General features: G+C 47.0%; 1 protein-coding gene across 1 annotated transcript; it reads right to left on the bottom strand.

The window, feature by feature from the left end:
* Window positions 1–722: 722 nt before the first annotated feature.
* Window positions 723–18,007, bottom strand: SNRNP70 (small nuclear ribonucleoprotein U1 subunit 70). The gene is made up of 10 exons (XM_077315286.1): window positions 17,859–18,007; window positions 16,353–16,510; window positions 16,112–16,174; window positions 15,057–15,111; window positions 14,752–14,816; window positions 14,492–14,554; window positions 11,861–11,942; window positions 5,269–5,370; window positions 4,134–4,221; window positions 723–1,626 (listed from the first exon to the last, which is right to left on the bottom strand). Exons 2-10 carry the CDS (start codon window positions 16,497–16,499, stop codon window positions 972–974), a joined length of 1,320 nt encoding a protein of 439 aa, XP_077171401.1. The 5' UTR covers window positions 16,500–16,510; window positions 17,859–18,007; the 3' UTR covers window positions 723–971.
* Between the last annotated feature and the right edge of the window lie 539 nt (window positions 18,008–18,546).

Raw genomic sequence — 18,546 nt, forward strand, 5'->3', positions numbered from 1 at the left:
AGCTGTGAATCTGCAGAAGCGCAGAACAGAGGATAGATTCCAGCAACCCAAGAGCTGCACAATGTCTAGGCTTGCCCTTTTCTTAGACTCCAACATCACAACAGTAAACCAACAGATTGCTTTATCTTTTATTTGAAACAAGTGCACCTGGCCTCTCTGCCCAGTTAAGACCCTCAGCTCTGACAATTCCTGATCATGGCTTTGTTTTCAAAAGATCCTTTCTCCAGGTTCTTCCCCCCCCCCCCTTTTGGATTCTTGAGGCATTCTCCTTGCTTAGCTTTTTTCCTCATCGTCCCAGAGCCATGACACCCTTGAAGACCTGCTTGTCTTTTAGCTTTAGCTCAGTCTTCTTCCCGTCTTGTGCCCTTCAGACTCCTCAACTATGGCAATACATATAAGTGAGGTCTTTTGCCTTCCAGGCTGTTCCATCTTCAACACTGCTACCTGCCCCACTTCACAATAACCAAACCCCCTTTTTTCTTGAGAAGAGCACCACCAAATACAATTTTGGAATGCAACTAGCAGGGGTGGCCGAACTGGGGATTTCCAGAAGTCCATGGACCATAACTACCATAAGCCCCTGCCACCACATGCTGTAAATTATGGACATCTGGAGGGCCACAGTTTGGCCACCCCTGAACTAAAGACTTCTTCATGGGCCTGTGCACACCTCACCCAACTGCATGTTATCTTCTCAAAAAAACACACACCACAAGGAGGAAAAACATTAATACCACTTTATTCTTGTTTTAAAGAAAAATATCCAAATACACAAGAGACTGGTGGGAGATTACACATTAAGAGGAAATGGGCTGGGAGAGGAGGAACTGAAACAGACTTACCCTTCTAAACAAAAACCAGTTAAATCAGTAATTTCCACTGGCTGCTGGAGCCTTGCTGGCTTAGAGGCAGCCTGGGAAGCAAAGCCTCACCTGGCTGGACAGTATGGGAAAAGGACGTGTCTCCATTCATCACTCCATTGGGGGCTCCATCATGTATCCATTCTCAGTGGACAAGTAGCCATCAGCCGACTGTATGGATTCTTGGTCCAGGAACATATCCTGGCTGGTTTCCTCCAGAGCCTCTCCCATGCCATTGTCCTGGCCCCTCTCCTCCCGTTTCTCCCCGCCTCGCTCACCTCTTTCACGCTTGTGTTCACGTTCACGGTCCCTATCTCTGTCCCTGTCACGCCGACGCTCTCTGTCCCGATCCCTGTCTCTGTCTTTGTCGCGGTGACTGCGCCGTCGATCCCTCTCTCTGTCCCTGTCCCTATCCCGATCCCTGTCTCTACCCTTCTCCTCCCCCCCTTCAGGCTTCACCTCCAGCCCGTCTATACCCAGCTCGCCAAGGGTGGTCTCATCAGGCTGTGCGTCAGCCACTTCAGGCAGTTCTTCCTTCTTGTCTCTGTCACGCTCCCGGTCCCTCTTCCGGTCCCGAGAGCGGCTACGACGCTTGCGTTCCCGGTCTTTATCTTTGCTGCGTTCCCGGCTGCGTTTCCGTTCATCCTTCTCTCGGCTGCGTGTCCGCCGTCGGCGCTCCCGGGATCTGCTGCGACGGCGTTCCCGTTCTTTGTCCCGATCTCGGCTGCGGTCTCGGCGATCACGCTCGCGTTCACGGTCTCGATCCCTGAGCCCAGAAAGAGAAGAACTGAAACATATTTTGCAAGAAGGTGATATGGATCTTGCCCACCTCAGTCTGCTATGATGTGGTTTAAAAGCAAATCAGTCATAGAATCCTAGAGTTGGAAGGGGCCATACAGGCCATCTAGTCCAACCCCCTGCTCAACGCAGGATCAGCCCAAAGCATCCTAAAGCAACACAAACGGTATCTACTCACAGAATCTGTTTTGCAAATGGCTTTACTACCATTACCTCTTTCAGGAAACTCAGAATTCTAGTTCTGCATAGGGTTAGCAATGTTTAAATCCCTGACACAACAGCAAAACTCATCACTTTCAAAGTCCCCTGGTATTAAGCTTGTTTAGCTTCAGATTAAGATAGTAGCAGAATTGCGATGTGAATGTCCTCTACAGAGCAGCACAATCAGTTTAAGAGAGAACAGAGACTAACAGTCTCAGCTGCTATGGTTAGGCTGAGAATCTTGATTTATAGAATAGTATAGCATCTTGTTTTACAGAAAAGAAAAACAGTAACCTGCCTTAAAATACAGGTTTTAAAGAAAGACACAAAAGTAGGAAACAGGAGGACATGAGCCTACAACAAATCCTACCCACACAAATCATATCCATCCATCCATCCATCACCGCTTTTCCTAAGAACTCGCAGCGGTTCACAGAATAAAATGTTAAAAACCAGTGAAACCCTGTAAAACCCCCACTTTACAGTAAATAATAATTGGCGACAACTTCTAATCAATCGGTCCCCTCCAACCTTGTTCAGCCGAAGGCCAAGTCTTCTTCCACTGGGGAGTGGGTGCAGATCTACTAAACCATGGGAAGGGGTCCTAGTTGGGATGCCGGGGTTCTGCACCAGCCTCAACCACCCACCTGCTGGAATAGCTCCGTCTTGCAGACCCTGCGGAAAGCTGACAAATCTGACAGGGCCCTTAGATCTCCTGGGAGCTGATTCCATCAGGTTGGAGCCAGGATCGAGGCCAGGCGAACATCCCAGGGGCCCAAGACAACCAGTAAATTCATACCCATAGAGCAAAGAGCCCTGCCGGGGGCATAAGCAACCAAGCAGTCCCGCAGGTAAGTAGGACACATGCTGCATATGGCCTTAAAGGTTACCCGGAAACAGCCTGGTAACCAGTGCAGACGGCGAAGCACCGGCTGAATATGGGTCCTCCAAGGCAGTGGTCCCCAACCTTTATTAGGCTGGGGACCGGCAGGGCATTGGGCCGCGCCCGCAGGGACCGCGCGGGCCACGCCCACGAGCGGCGCCCGGCCGCGCCCGCGGGCCGCACCCGCGAATCGGGCCGCGCCCGCGAGCCGCGCCCGCGAGCCGCACCCGGCCGCGCCCGCGAGCCACACCCGCGAATCGGGCCGCGCCCGCGAGCCGCCCGCGCCCGCGGGCCGCACCCGCGGATCGGGCCACGCCCGCGAGCCGCGCCCGCGGATCGGACCGCACCCGCGGGCCGCGCGGGCGCGGCCCGGCCCTGATTCCCTCTCCCCGCCCTCCCTGCAGTAAGAAGCTTCCCGGGCCGCAAGCTTGCGGCCTGGGAAGTTTTTTACTGCGGGGGGGGGGGGCGGGGAGAGGGAGCCGCGGCCCGGCGCCGGGCCGCGGCCCGCAGGTTGGGGACCACTGCTCCAAGGTGTTCTAGTGAGGACCTTGGCAGGCGCATTTTGTACCACCCGTAATTTCCGGATCAAAGTCACGGGCAGACCCATGTAGAGCGAGTTACAGTAGTCTAGTCTGGAAGTGACAGTTGCGTGGATCACTGTGGCCAATTATTCTGAGGACAGGCAGGGCGCTAGTAGCTGGGTTTGGCGAAGTTGGAAAGATGCTGTCTGGGCTACTTTAGTGACCTGAGCCTCTGTGGAAAGGGAGGCATCAAAGGTCAAACCCAAATTCCTGGCAACCAGTGCTGGTGTTAATTGCACCTGGATGCAGCATGGGAGACACGCTTCCTGATCCCGCCCCCTTCTACCCAGCCACAGGACCTCCGTCTTGGAGGAGTTGAGTTTCAGGTGGCTCTGCCTGAGCCATCCAGCCACTGCTTCCAAACAACTGGCAAATGTATCTTAGGTGTGTGTGTGTGGGGGGGGGGGGGGGGTCCGGCCGACCACTAGGAAATAGAGCTGGGTGTCATCCGAACACTGGCAGCAACCCAGCCTATAGCCCATGATGATGAGGAAAACACACACAAACGTGTTTTTATTCATCCAACTATCACAATTCAGACAGTATTGGACACAGTTTTGACAGGGCAACAAACAGTTTTCTGTAACTGAGAAACTTTAAATGATAAATGCCAGGAAATTTGTTTAGACTGCAAGCTTTCGGTAGACTGTAGCCACAGCTGGAGTTATGTAAAACTGAACAAGCAAACTCATCCATAATTCTCCTGCTGTTTCCAATGCCAAAACTGCAACCACTTCATGCTAAAAAAGTACAGAGATAGAGATTCCACTATCTATTTGCCTCTACTGTTAACAATACTGCCAAACTTACCGTTCATCATATCGGGAAGTGTCATCTCGGCCTGAATGCCTGATGTTGACATCAGCACCACCCCGCCGGGTTCCACCAAGACCGCCACCTGCGAAAGTAGGGAAACATCAGCCCTAAGTAGTTGTGTGTTGTTTGTGCAGCTTGCTGCTTGCAGGATTAACAGAAGGAGCAGCCGCCTTCAAACAGTTTTGTCTCAAGCAAGTAATTTATTTTATACAATCACATGTTGAGCTCATTTAAGGCTGAGGTGATCCAGATCCACAATGCAATGATACCTAAATTATTATGTAAACAGAAGTGCAAACTATTTGCTAATTATAAGTAACTTTTGAAATGATGGTATACAATCACTGCCTCGTGTTGACTCTGTATTATATTGTTGCCACCTGGACTCCCCATTTACAATAATTTATGTATTAGTACAATGGGAAATAATTGATAAGGCATGACTATATTGTCTTCATGTAGGTGTCTTTTACAGGGGTTTTGTCAACAACGAAACTGTCTGGTACCACACTGATACTCTAGATCAGGAGGTGACTAAACTTTGTGAGCCTGCGGGCACCTTTTGAATTCTGACAGTGTGGTGGGTGTAGCCACAAAATGACTCCCCACAGGAGGCAGAACCAGCCATACAATGGCTGCTGCAGCTTACCTTCTGTCACACATGCTGAGGTGGCCAGCTGCTTCAAACGTAGAGCCAAGCTACTCTCCAGTGGCCAATCAAAAGCATCACCTACCTTTAAAGACGGGCACCAGGAAAAGTATTGGCAGTCACTATGACATCCATGGGCACTATGTTGGGGATCTCTATTCCAAACTGAACCCATTTCTCAACAGTAAAAAAGTTGAGAAAGCTGCTCTATAGGAACAGCTTCAGTTCTAACACCTCATATTGTCGCCTGCCCTTCAAGTTCCTTCTCTCTAAGACAATAAAGACATAGCATGTCCAGTCTCAAAGCTAAATGTCAATATCCTTTTTCAACAGTGGTTGGCCAAAGCAGAAGGCAGGAACCAAGTTGCTTCTGCCAATTCCTAACAGCTTTTCTTGCTAATGCAATAGCTGTAGGCCCAGCCAGGAGTAGGAGGGGAACAGAAAAACTACATTTGACAGAGAGCTTCTGCACACACTAACCAAGCCTGCGTGGACGCCATCCTTTCACCGTCCGTCCTCTCTCCACATCCACCAGCACTCTCCTGCCATCAATTTTTTTCCCATCGGCGTGCTTGTATGCCGCTGCAATAGATTAGGAGGGGTATCCAGGAACAGAAGGAGGGCAAAGGAGGTAACCATTATCCAGAGTGCACATAACAAGCCCACCCTCCCCCAAAGACACATACCACACATAGGATTCTGGGGGAGGCGGTTTTTATGGTCCTTTGGGTGAGGAATTTTATGGCCCTTTGGGTGAGGAATTGCTCCACATCTGCATGGGAAGACTTGCCTTAACCTCTATTGGGAGAAAATGCAGACACTATGGGGCTTGCCTTGATTTAAACAGGTGGGACAAAATCCACACAGCTGTAGAAAAGGGAAACATAGGAAGCTCACCTCCTGGGCTGCCTGAACACAGCTGTTGCAGAGCCATTCCATGCTGGCCTCAACCACTAGAGCTGTGGAGCAACTCCATCACCACCCTTTAATGCACCCCTCCTGCCCACCCCCAGCCTCTGCTGCAAAAAGAAAGGAAGGTTATTGAGCAATCAAGACACTCACAGTACATACACCACTGGCCCAGAGGGAAAAGGCTGGGTACAGACGATCAAGCCCTCCACCCAAGCCCTCCCCAGCTCACTTCAGAGGGAGCCAGGCACTGCTGTCCCCTTCAGTGGCATCCCCAACCAGCCAGTCCCAAGACTGGTCATGCCAACGCCCCAAATAAGAGCTCCTGCCTTTAAAAATATTTAACAAAAGGTGAAGGGGAAAATAGAAATGCCCTGCATATTACAGGGTGGTGGAGGGTCTGGTAAGAAAGAGCCAGGGTAGCATGTACCAACACTCCCAAGAACACTCTGGGAACTGGCTGGCATCCCTCTCCCAACAACCCCAGCCCACTTTAAGCCTCTAGCCCACCCTTGCGGCCGCTGTCCCATTACAAATCTCCAAGATGGTTTTGGGAGGGAAGGGGAATGCTCTCAAGCCACTTGCTAAGGGAGAAGGGGTGGGGTGAGCACAGCTAACAAGTAAAAAGGAAATAAAAGTTGTTTACCTGGTGAAACTACTTACAAAACCATTGAAACTTTTAACTCCTCAAACTCACTGCATCGGGCTGCTAGCGCTGGGGCCCAAGGCGCAGCTCCCCCCTGCCTGGGCGCCCCCGGCTGGGACGGTATTTGGGTTTTTTTGCATTTTAGCTGCTGAGCCGACATTCCCTGCCTTACCTGTCTCAGCAGCGGAAGTCGGACACTTGGATCCCCACCCTGCCAATCCCACCCCAGACCGCCCCCATCCTCCCCCCCAATGAGATCAAGTTCTTCATCAGGAACTAGATTCCAGTTTATGAGTGATGGGGCCCTTAAAAAGCCTCGTGGTTCTCATGCACCACCACCCTTCCCCAAGTCTAACAAAGCCAGCTAGATGCGGCCGTTCCTATAGATATGGCAAGAGACATCACATGGTCAACCAAGCAGCACTACACGCTACTAGTTCTTAAAATCCCCCACAAATTTCAGAAATATCCCTTCCTCTTTTAAATTGCATCATAGTAAATCACTTTACTACTGAAACATCCCCGAAATGTGTGATGGAAACTCTCAAGAATGAACATTAAAGTTCATGGCACCGGGAACAGGGGGAAAGGAAAACAACGTGTGCACAAAAATTATTTCTTTGATAAAATGCAGAGAAAATTTTTGTGGAAGAAATGTTCTCATTTTCCAACTGACAAGGTCTATGAAGTCAACCATATGCAGAAATGTGCATACAAAGCAGAAACGTTCTCCTTCAGAGACATTAAGCAGATGAGATGGAATTCTCTCTTCAACGTGAGCACACAAAACAAAATGCAGAAGTGTTCTTCTTCTCATGTATATAAGTATACTCGAGTGGAAAGACAAAAATGCTCCATCCCTTCCCAATTAAATTTTTTTCTCATAGTGGGTAATGACAATTACTTCAGAGGAAAAGACTAGAAGCTATCCATTTCAAACAGAAGGTTTGAGGTGGAAAAATACTAGCTATAAGATGTTGCTGCTCAAAATTGTTTTACTGAAGTAAATATATATATATATATATATATACACACACGGAGAGAGAGAGAAGTAAAGTTTCAGGTTTAAAAAAAGTCCAGAAATCAGCTTCTTTGGAAGAAGGAATTGTCCAGTGGTGTGCTGATCCACTGTCTCTGCCTCGCTTTTTTATCCACAAGATTTTTCATCTACTTGGAAATCAAGCTTTGCCGAGTCACCAATGGCAAAAATGTCATCCTGGGTTATGAAGCCACCCGTCATGCTGAGAACCAGTGGCCGTGTGGGTGTCAGGTCATGTGGACAGACCACCTCCTCTTAAAAATACAACACTTAAATTGAATTCCAAGACAAAAACCACACTGGTCCTGGACTGGCAAGGGGCAGAAGCCCCAATCTCTTATAGTCACCGTTTTATTTTCATAAAATGAATAGGGCCTTTTCCAGGAGATGAATAGGGCCTTTTCCAGTGAAGAGGTCAGTCCATGGTTGGGAGTGTCCCAGTTGGCTTACCTGAAACCACCCTCTGTATCACATCTTACCTTTACCTTTGTGGGACATTTTACAATTAAACGTAATGGCCCTAAATTAAGAAGCTCCTAACTTTCCTCAGTCTTCAAAAAGCTTAGGGGATGTAGGTAACACCTGGTGTGACAGGAAAACTCAACTAGAATATCTAATTATTATGATTGGGTCTCAAAAATGTCTAACTTTCTCCATCTAACTTTCTCCATCAGTGATTTTAAGCTCCTAATTCAAAGTTTTCCAACTAAAATTTACTCTGTAGTTCTTCTATATGAGAGGTTAGCAGCCCTCTCAAATTACTTCAAAGATGAGCTTCTGCACTCATTTTCAGGAGGTATTTCATTAGAAAAATAGAAATTCCTGTAATTTTTACGGTTGCAGAATATAAAGTGAAAGGTACAGCCATAAAAGAAAAAGTGGAGCAAGAAATTTAGTATGTTTTTTTTAAATCCATGGTTGTACCTAGGACTTGCCACATATTTTTAGGGGCACTTCACTTTCTAGGAATCCAAGTAAAAAAGGGAAGAATACACAGGGGTTTCTCTCCTTGTGGCAAGACTGCTCTGTAAAAGATGAATATGTGGCTAGGAGTGTTAATACTAAACCAACTTTAAGTGACTTAAAGAGTGCACTGGAAATCACATCCCACAAGTGTATCAAAATTCAGTATAGCTAAAATACTGACTTGGGTTACAGCAATCAGTCTTGTGAGGCTGGGGAAGGCTACCATATTTACTAAGCTGAGCTAGTTTCTCAAGCAGGAGGTGACAGCTCATCATGCTAGGCAGGTGACAGATCCAAAATTACTAAGCTGCCAGGTCCCCCTTCCCCCCCTCCTATTTGCTAACCATGGAGCCAAGTTCAGCACTTAGCATTTCTTTTCCTTAGATTCAGAGGACCGCAGTGAAGCCTCGAGAACAAACAGTTTTTTAAAATTAACTTGCCCACCCAGTCAACAGCATTCCAAAGCAAAGCTGCAGATAATCAATAACCATCAACCTTTATTGTTTCTATTTAGCCTTGTGTTACTACTGCTTTTAACACTCTGACCAAAGCTTTGTCTTGCATCAGGAAGCAAGCTAAATAATGATCTTTCAGACTGACCCAATGGACACTCTTGGTGAGTTTTAAAAAACCAGTTGCTTAAAGGCCACTCATAGGACATCTTTCCACTACAAATACAGGGAGGCAACATGACAGCAAGTTCCAGACAAATGTCCTCAATCTTAGCATTCCCACCCCCACCCCCCACCCTCAGTTTGATATTCCTAGCTGCAACCTGCCTCAGGAAGGACTGAAGGCTCCAAAGACTACCAGGCTGAAGAACTAAGCTAAAGGAGCCAGACAGAAAAGCAGATAACAAGAAAGAAGAGCAAGGAATGTGTGATGTATCTAACTGCCTTCTCTAAGCAATGATCAGGAACCCAGCAACAATGGTAAAGGTGCCTGCTTAAAACCCACATCAGGAGACAAACAATTTGGAACCTCGGTTGAGACAGACATTCCAACTGTGTCCCACCTGCAGGTCCACTGTGGCCTTGGCAAGCCGCACCAGGGATTGTCAGAAGGATCCATCTGCCTATCTTAGTGCCCCCAGGACCGCCCCACCTATCCATTTAGCTTGCTGACTAAAAGCAGAGCTCAAATATCCTCAAGTCTTGCTTGCTATCAATTTGCAAGTCCAAGAATACAGGCAAAATACATGCTCCCTTCTAAGAAACACACATCAGCCACTCGGGGCATGTGCACAGAATAGTTTTGGGGTACATACTACACTTCAAAGGTTGTGACTCCTCTCGGATTCATGAAATGTAGATGCAGCATCTCTTGGTAACCTGCTTTTTAAATACTGTACTTCTGTACCTCAAGACAAGGAACCTTCCAGGACAGAGACTAAAAGGATAGAACATTACCGGTATCATAGCACTCAGATTCTCAGCCTGGCCCAAGTATTCAAAGGCTGAAGAAAGCACCTTCATACACCCCCGCCCAGTTAAGCTTGTCTGCTGAGTTTTCAACTTAAGAGGTTTTGTGTTGTGTGCTCAATACTCTTTTAACAAAGGCTTGCAAATGCCTGCCTGAATCAGGCCCCTCCCACACAGCTGTATGTGCCAAGAACAGCAAAAAAAAAAAAAAAAGAGCTGTGTATGCAGCTTCCATAATTGTGCTGCCTTGTTTTCAAGGAGACAGGAACACAGAGGTTGCATAGGTGGCTCTTTTTCATCCTGCACCAAAGATTCAGGCTTTCAGCTTTAAGAAGGAAAGAGCCATATGTGCAAAGGCACGGGATGTAAACATCAGGAATCACTATGGAAACAAGGCTTTACTCTGTGGCACCAGTCATATCTTGAAGCAATCAATACTTGCAACAGATGAGCAAATGCCAAATTACCAAGCTAAACTTCGTATTTCTCAAGGAACTCGCTTTGATTTAAAGTAGCTAGTGGTAAGATATTTAAAAAAAAAATCTTCTAAATCTCTTCCAAAGAGATCCGGATACAATCGAATAGCAACTCTAGGCCATGTCTAAGTCACTATTCTGTGAGTCTCAAATTAGCATCAAATCCATTTAACCTGATGAACATTTTTGTCAACCCAATTAGGATTGTGAAGTGACTGAATGCACTGAGGATTAGCACTCATGAATAGATTAGGCCTCCAACATGTAGTGAGAGAGATTTTAATCAGCATTAAGAGACAGAGCTAAGAAGAAATATTTTGGTACAGCCACTATGAAAGAGTATTTTGTGGGATTTCCTTTTGGTGAAGGAGAACAGATTCTAACCAACTTGTAAACCATTTCAAGCTCGAGAGCTACCAGACAGGCACCATCAAGACTGTAGAATGGCCCATGTGTGGCTTGGAGAGGGAGGGTCACTCGGGATATTTGAGCCCTACTGAGGAAGGTCGACTCGTCATTCTTTTCCTCCACAACAGCAGAGCCCAGGGAACCAATTTCTCCTTCTGCCTCCACACAGCAAGAGAGCAGCGCAGAAGCCAGAAGAGAAATGGCTTCCTCCTTCCTTCCTTCCCCCCACCCGCCCCCCCAAACTAAGCCATGTGACTTAACATCTGCCTTTGACTTGGCTTGTGTATAGAAGTGTGTTGGGTACTGCGGTTTCTTACCAATTATACAAACCCTTATACCAACCATACAATGAGATGTTGTAAAGGGGAAGCATAAGGATCAGCTGCAAGCCAGCAGTGGCAATAGCCATCAGAAAGGTGGCTGCAGTGACAATAAGAACACAGAATTAATACACCCCGCTCACAACACGCCTCTCAACAACAGTATCTTTTCAAAAAACACACAGCTACAGGTCAAAGTTACACTTGCTTTAGAAGAACTTCTTCACAGCATTCCTTCTCCCTCTTTAAACAGTTAACAGAAAGGAGATGGGCAACAGTTCAGAGTGAAAGGACAGCCTTTATAATCCCACTGGGCCTCACAGTGCAAGCCATTATTCCAGCCTGCTCAGTGCTGGTATGACTAGCTTCCCACCCTCAGTCTATGGGGGTTCTCCTCCCCAAACACAAGGGGGATCTTTGATTGGGGGGGGGGAGAGAACTGTTGCCTGGTACTTTAGCACATATTAAAATTGCGGCACCCCAGTTACGTTAATTTGCACTTTCACAACAAGACAAAAAAACCGAAGTAACACACCCCTAAAGAGGAATAACCTACCTAGAGTAAACTGGAATTCCCAACTTCAAGTACCCTACATTAACTGGTAGCTTTACAGAGAGAAGGGGGAAAAACCTCTTCCCTCCTGGGTTTTGTTGTTGACTGGATTTCAAGGGAACCCTTTCCAATCACATCAGGGCCAGATTAACGGAACCTGGGTGCTCGCCAAACCAAGCAGGCTCCCCCACTTCGTACTTACCTGTTTTGGGGAAGGGGAGCCTAAGCCCACAACAACCCAGGGGCTTTCAAAAATTTAAAGGATTTTTTTTAAAGCATACATGCATTTGCAAGTAAAATATACAAAGGTACCCCCAAAAAAGACTATACTCACAGTGCATGTCACGCTCATGTTCATATTCAATGAAGGCGTAGCCACGGGGCTTGCCAGAACGCTTATTGTACACCATATAAATCTGCAAAGTAATATATGAAGGCTGAAGGGATTACCTAAAATATACACATTTCCCAAACCATAACCCTATGTTGACAAACTTCACAGTGAGTGCCACAGCAATGTATCCTTTTACAGACACAACCTAGTTGTTTAAAATAGCGACCCCCAACCTGTGGGCCGCGGACCACATGTGGTCCCTCGACTAATTGGAGGTGGGCCCTGAAGGACGCCTTCTTCCCCCCCCCCCCCCGGCCCTTTACAACACACTTCGGGTATCACTGTCTCCCATCACTCCCAGATGGGACTATCTCGTTGCAGAGAAACAAGCTCAGGGTTCCCATTGATTTGTCATTGTCATGAGTTAAAATTTCCATGAAAATAAAATGTTCCTTATGTTCATTGTTGTTGCGTGTCTGTATCTTATTTTGAAGGGATGTTTAAACATTACCATAGCGATCAGAGAGCGTTAGGGCAATGGTTGAGAGTAGAGGAGTATACTACCCCCCCCCCCCGGGGCCTCAGTGAAAGGTGTTGAGTGGTCCCTGGTGATAAAAAGTTTGGGGACCACTGGTTTAAAATAATCAACTACACCGAAAACAAAAAGCTGATTACCATCAATAGCTTCTTATTCCCCAGTTCCTTGGTTGAGTTTGCTCAGGTATATTTGGACAAGTTTTTTTACTGAGTTCAAAATGATAGGTTTGATGGCTTCAGGCAGCTCTCTATATCCGGTGGACAAATTGCTGAGGTCAGTGAGGGTGATCACATGCTCCCTTGATCCCTGTCTGTCATGGCTGCTCAAGTCAAGTGACCGGCAGATAGGTGATCCCCTGAAGGATATTGTAAACATCTCCCTGTCTTTGGGAAAGTTCCCGCAACGGCTCAAGGCAGCAGTGGTTTGCCCACTTCTGGAAAAGCCAGACCTGTGGTACCACCCGGTAATGCATCTTGCATTCCTGGGCAGGGCAGTTGAGAGAGCCATGGCAGACCAGCTCCTGGCATTTTTGGAAGAAACTTTGGCCCTGGATCCACACCAGTCGGGCTTCCGTCTGGGCAATGGGGTGGAGACCATGTTGGTCACCCGGATGAATGATATCCAGCTCCAACTGGATCGAGGTGGGTCGACCATTCTCGTGTTGTTAGACCTATCAGCCATATTTGATTTGGTCAATCACAAGCTTTTGGTCCAACACCTTGATGACATAGGGATTGGGGGAACAGCCCTTAAGTGGCTGGCCAGCCTCCTTTCTTGAGAACAGGTCGCAGAGGGTGGGAAATTAGTTATCTGACCCCTTTGCACTACCATGCGGGGTGCCACAGGGGTCAGTACTCTCTCCAACTTTGTTCAACATCTACATGTGGCCTCTTGCCCAGCTGTTCTAGAGTTATGGGCTGGGATGTCACCCAGCTCTATCTCTTGATGGATGGAGGGATATCCCCCCAGAAACATCTGCCAGTTGTTTGGAAGCAGTAACTGGATGGATCAGGAAAAGTAGCCTGAAACTCTGTAACTACCCTTGTCCCTGACCTGGAAATTGCAACTGGTACAGAATGCGGCTGCATGGGTTCTTACCAGCTCATCTTGGAGGGCCCATGTTCAGCCTCTGTTGAAACAACTTAGAATCATAGAATAGAGTTGGAAGGGACCTCCTGGGTCATTTATTCCAACCTCATGCACTATGCAGGACACTCACAATCCTAGCATTCATACACTGTAACCTGCCACCCTCTTGAACCTTCACAGAATCAGCCTCTCCGTCAGATGGCTATCTAGCCTCTGTTTAAAGATCTCCAAAGATGGGGAACCTACCATCTCCCGAGGAAGCCTGTTCCACTGAGAAACCGCTCTAATTGTCAGGAACTTCTTCCTGATGTTTAGACAGAATTTCTTTTGAATTAATTTCATCCTATTGGTTCTCTTGCCCTCCGGGGCAAGAGAGAACAACTCTGTTCCATCCTCTACATCAGTGGTTCTTAACCTGGGGATTGGAATCCCTCTGGGGATCAAATGATCCTTTCACAGGGGGCGTAGCAGGGCAAGCAGCTTGGTCGGGGGGGGGGGCATCCACACAACAGCCTTGCAGGGTAGATTGAGACAGAGCATTGATCTGTCTGGAGCAGTGGAAAAGAACAAGATCAGCATGGTGGGACAAGAGGCAGAACTGAACTGAGAAACCCCAGAAAAAAAAAACAATTTATATACAATCATGAACAATGGATCTTCACGCCACTGTTCAGTTTCAGTTTAATTTCTGTGAAAGAACACTTGCAGAATTAAGAAATGAATTTATCCACCACCAACAAATGGTGTAAAGCTAAGACACTTTGTGTCACAAGAAACTTTGTGTCACATCACAAAACACATTATGATGTGAAACGACAAACACTGTACTACTGAAGATTACTGAAAGACACTACAATAAAATCCTTAATGACATTGTTAGGTGCCACAATGAAAATCTATCGTCCTGATCTACATATAATTCAAAAACATATTTACAAGAGGAAAATACAGCAATTGTGTGGATGTTTTAGTTTATGCATTAATCTGGTCCAATCCTTACTTACTCTTTTTATAGGGCCATACACCTCAAATTCCCGCCTCAGTTTGGATTCTGTTGTATCATAGTTCTGCAAGGGAAATGGGAAGCTCAGTTAAAAGAACATACAGGAATCACACTGAATGCAGACTGATACATGCAACTGCTCTGTGGTCTGCTACTGAACCAGTTTGTTTCCATTTTTGTTTCAGTATCTCTAAAAAGGTCAGGTGAACAGTTATTTTTTGAAATGATGCACTGACAAGGAGGGAAGACAAGTTCACTTACGACTCTGGCCACAAACAGTGTCCTGAAGGCATCTCCTTGGGCATTGGGATCATTATGAGGGTCCCCTAGTTGGAACAAGAATAAAACATCGGATAAGAACAGAATCCAGGGGAAAAAGAAGCATTTGCCTTCCACTGTGCTCCATTATTATTCATGCAACGTAGCCTTAATATGAACTAATGTGACAATCATACGCTTGGGGAACATCATGAACAACATTAAAGCAGTTAAAGGACAAAACAAATAATACACGTCTTTCACAAAACTCATTTCCCATTACCACGTGGATTCTTCCCCCAACTTACACAACTTCAGCTCACTCTCGACTTCTTGTTGCCGGCGCTCAATCTTCTCTCGTCTCTGCAAGGAAAAGCAGAGGGAAGACAGGAAGAGAACTAATTATGGACAGAATTAAGGAATATGTTCCTTTCCAGACTAACTGTTCAGAGAAGTACAAGTCCTTTGGAACTCTAGTGGATGCATTTATCACATTTCTTTCACCACCTCCATGCTCAAGGCTGACTCAGTACTGCACAGCCAAGGACATGCTGCCTAAGAATCCTGGTTCCAAGTACTGCTGCTGGGCACTTGGCAATTAAAAAAGGATCAAGTAACAGGTCAAAGTTTTTTTTATTAAAAAGTATTCATAAAAGTACTAACGTCCTACTAAAATAAAAAGCATATTAAAAATTTTTAAAGCTAGATATTATTAGAAAAAGAGTGTAAAAATTGAATTTATTTTCTTTTTCAAGAAATGTAGTCAATTTAGTTTAAATGGATTGTTTGAAAGTTCTGCAGTTTCATCAATTGACCAGTAGGAGCTCTGCTATGCTTGTAAGTTCGCTCATGATTGTTGCAGGGCTCTGATGCAAAGAAATTCATTCCAGCTCTTGCTAATGACACCATAATGCAGGATCCCCAACCTTTTTGGTCCTGCAGGCACACTTAAAATTATGACATGGCATGGTAGGAACAACAAGAAAATGGCCATTGTAGGAGCAGAACAGTGTAGATCCTTGCCCTATTGTGACAACTGCTGCCAAAGCAACATTTTAAAAGAAATCTGCACAGGCAGAAATCTACAATACTCAATCAGAAATGTTGCTGAAGCAAAGGCCCTACTTGGCCCCACTGACTTCCTAAAAACACTGGGTGGCACCAGAAAGATATCAGTAGGTACTCAGGCATCCATGGGCACCACAGTGGGGACCCCTGCCAGAAATCAAATAAGGCAAGGTAAACTGCCATCAACAGAGGATTACTGTATAATTTATGAAATATTGGATTGCTATCAAATTGACCAGTGTGGCAGACACAACTGCTGCTCTCCCCACCACCCCTTATTGTACACTATACATACCTTACGTTCCATTCGTTCTTCCCGCGTTTCTGCACGAGTAGGTGGGGGAGCATCACGTGGGTCCTGGAAGAAAAGTTCACCTTTAACTATTGACTATCCAAATATAATGAAGCAACACAAAACAGCTTTAAATGGTCAGAAACCAACCAATGCAACAGCTCTTATGATTCTTTTCATTCTAACCAATGCCCCACCAAATTACACTAGTCTGAGACAGCGAAGTTTAACCTGCAGTACACACCTCAAACTCTCGGATGTATGGGGCAATGCCACTATAGGGCTGGTTATGGTGCTTCTCATGGGGAAGTTTCTCCAAAGGAGGCAAGTAGGGTATAGGATCACGGGGCGCAAAGAGCGCCAACAAATTTGGGGGCAAGAATTGTGTCATCTTGAAAAAACCTATCAAGTAAGAGAAGAAAAAAAAAGATTATTCAAAGGAAGGTAAATACAGCAGGACCAATCAATTACAGAAGGCAGCGCAGCCAAATTCTGTCCCATGTTCTCAAGCAACCTCTCAGACCCAATTTAAAAATGATGCTGGATGCCAACATAATGCTGCATGTGCCCAGCACCTTGCTTCCACTGGGCCCTCAGCCATTCATGCAAGAAAACCATAAATCAGGTTGGCTTGTAACATGTTAATGTTGCACATGCAGCAACACGACACATAGAGAGCTCTAATACAAACAAGATGCTGTGCATATGAAATATCTCCTGGTTTAAGCACCTTTCTCATCTGACATCACCATATCTAGATCACACCTTAACTGAGCTCCCCACTTGCCTAAGGCACAGTCACTATTCCCTAAGACTGTCATCTACCTAATCTAGTATTTAGCACCACACACTCTTACAAGTCAACAGGTTTACTTAGATAATGTGTATGCTGCTTTCCTCCCCAAAGGGAATCCAAAGCAGTTTATAACATCATTCTTTCCTCCTCCACTTTGTTTTCACAACCACCGCCCGGTATGGAAAGTTAAGGCCAGGCTTCAAGTCACCTAGCAAAATTCTACACCAGGCATTCCCTACCAGCAAGAGCTCCCCAGGCATTACACAGCGTTTCCTACAAGTTCATATGGCCACTGATATCACTGGAGGTAACTTCCCCAGTTGCTCTACAGGCCTAATTTCTAGCTCCACAATGGAAAAAAAAATGGTAAATGATAAATCAATCAACTGGCTGGCTCCCACATCTTACTTCCACGCCCACTTCTCTGAAGGGGCCTGTCACCACTTCCTGGGTTCCTCTAAGCCTGAAAAATACTTCAGGGGTTCCTCCACGGTTAAAAGGTTGGAAAAGGCTGTTCTACATCGTGAATACAACACCATGCTGGCTTTCGCCACTGAGCCGCATCCCCTTCCCTCCCTAAAAATCTGATATCCCTTCGGTTCCAGAGTGCTTTGCTTCCGCAGTGCGTCCAGCCCCTTCAAGCCACCGTCTGGAGTCCAGGCTCAATCGGGAGCCCAGGCCCAGGCCCCGGCCTCCTTCCCTCCCCCGCCCCCAAGGCCGCCTCCGACCGTCCTCAACTGGGTGCTCCTCGTTCCCGGGCCTCACGCCCCCCCCACACACACACACTCACACTCACACACCCCTGGGCCTCCCACCCCTTGGCTGCCGCCGACCTCTGGCCCGCGCGGCCTCCCCCAACCCAGGCCGCCGACGGCTCCCCTCAGCCCCCAACGCCCGTCCGCTGCCGGTAGACGGTTCCCGCCGCACACGCTTCTCGCTTAATTTCAATCTCACCCCCTCCCTCCGGGGCCCACGAGCGCGCCTTCCTCCCCGCACACGGTCGCTCTCCTTCCGCTGCTCGGCGCCTCCCGCCGCCTCAGGCTGGGCCTGCTCCTCGCTCGCTCTGCGCATGCGCAAAGGCAGCCGCTTCACCGCGCTTCAGATCCCTACGCGAATTGGGAAGAGGGAAAGGAGCACGGGACGGGCATGTTGTGGTTGTCCCGCGAGTTCCTCCGCAGCGGGTTTTTTTTTTTTTCCCCGGTTGAAGTCGATAGAAGGAGGGCAAGGGGAAATAGTCCCTCGAGACTAACAGGCAGCCGTCTTGAGCCCACTTGAAGGGTAATAGGCCTGATAGTACTCTAGTCTAGCACCCCCTTCCATTTAGGCGCCGGCACTTGACGGCTCATAGCATACAAATAGGCGGCGGCCGGACATCTGTTTTTTATGCCGTTTGCTAATTTAATACTAATTGACTTTCTCCTTAGATTTGTACTCTTATGATCCCTTATGATCTGTACGCCTGCGATCTGAGGAAGAGTGCTTGCACTCGAAGGCTCAGGCCTTGCATAAATCGTTGTTGGTCTTAAAGGTGCCATTGGAATCAAGTTTTGTTGTGCTAATTCAACACAGCTATCCACGGGAATCTGTCTAATTCTAAAATAGGAACAGAAGTTGTTGTCAACACACTAGGAAATGCAAGGAA

Source organism: Paroedura picta, chromosome 16 (assembly GCF_049243985.1).
Source record: "Paroedura picta isolate Pp20150507F chromosome 16, Ppicta_v3.0, whole genome shotgun sequence".
Classification (NCBI taxonomy): domain Eukaryota; kingdom Metazoa; phylum Chordata; class Lepidosauria; order Squamata; family Gekkonidae; genus Paroedura; species Paroedura picta.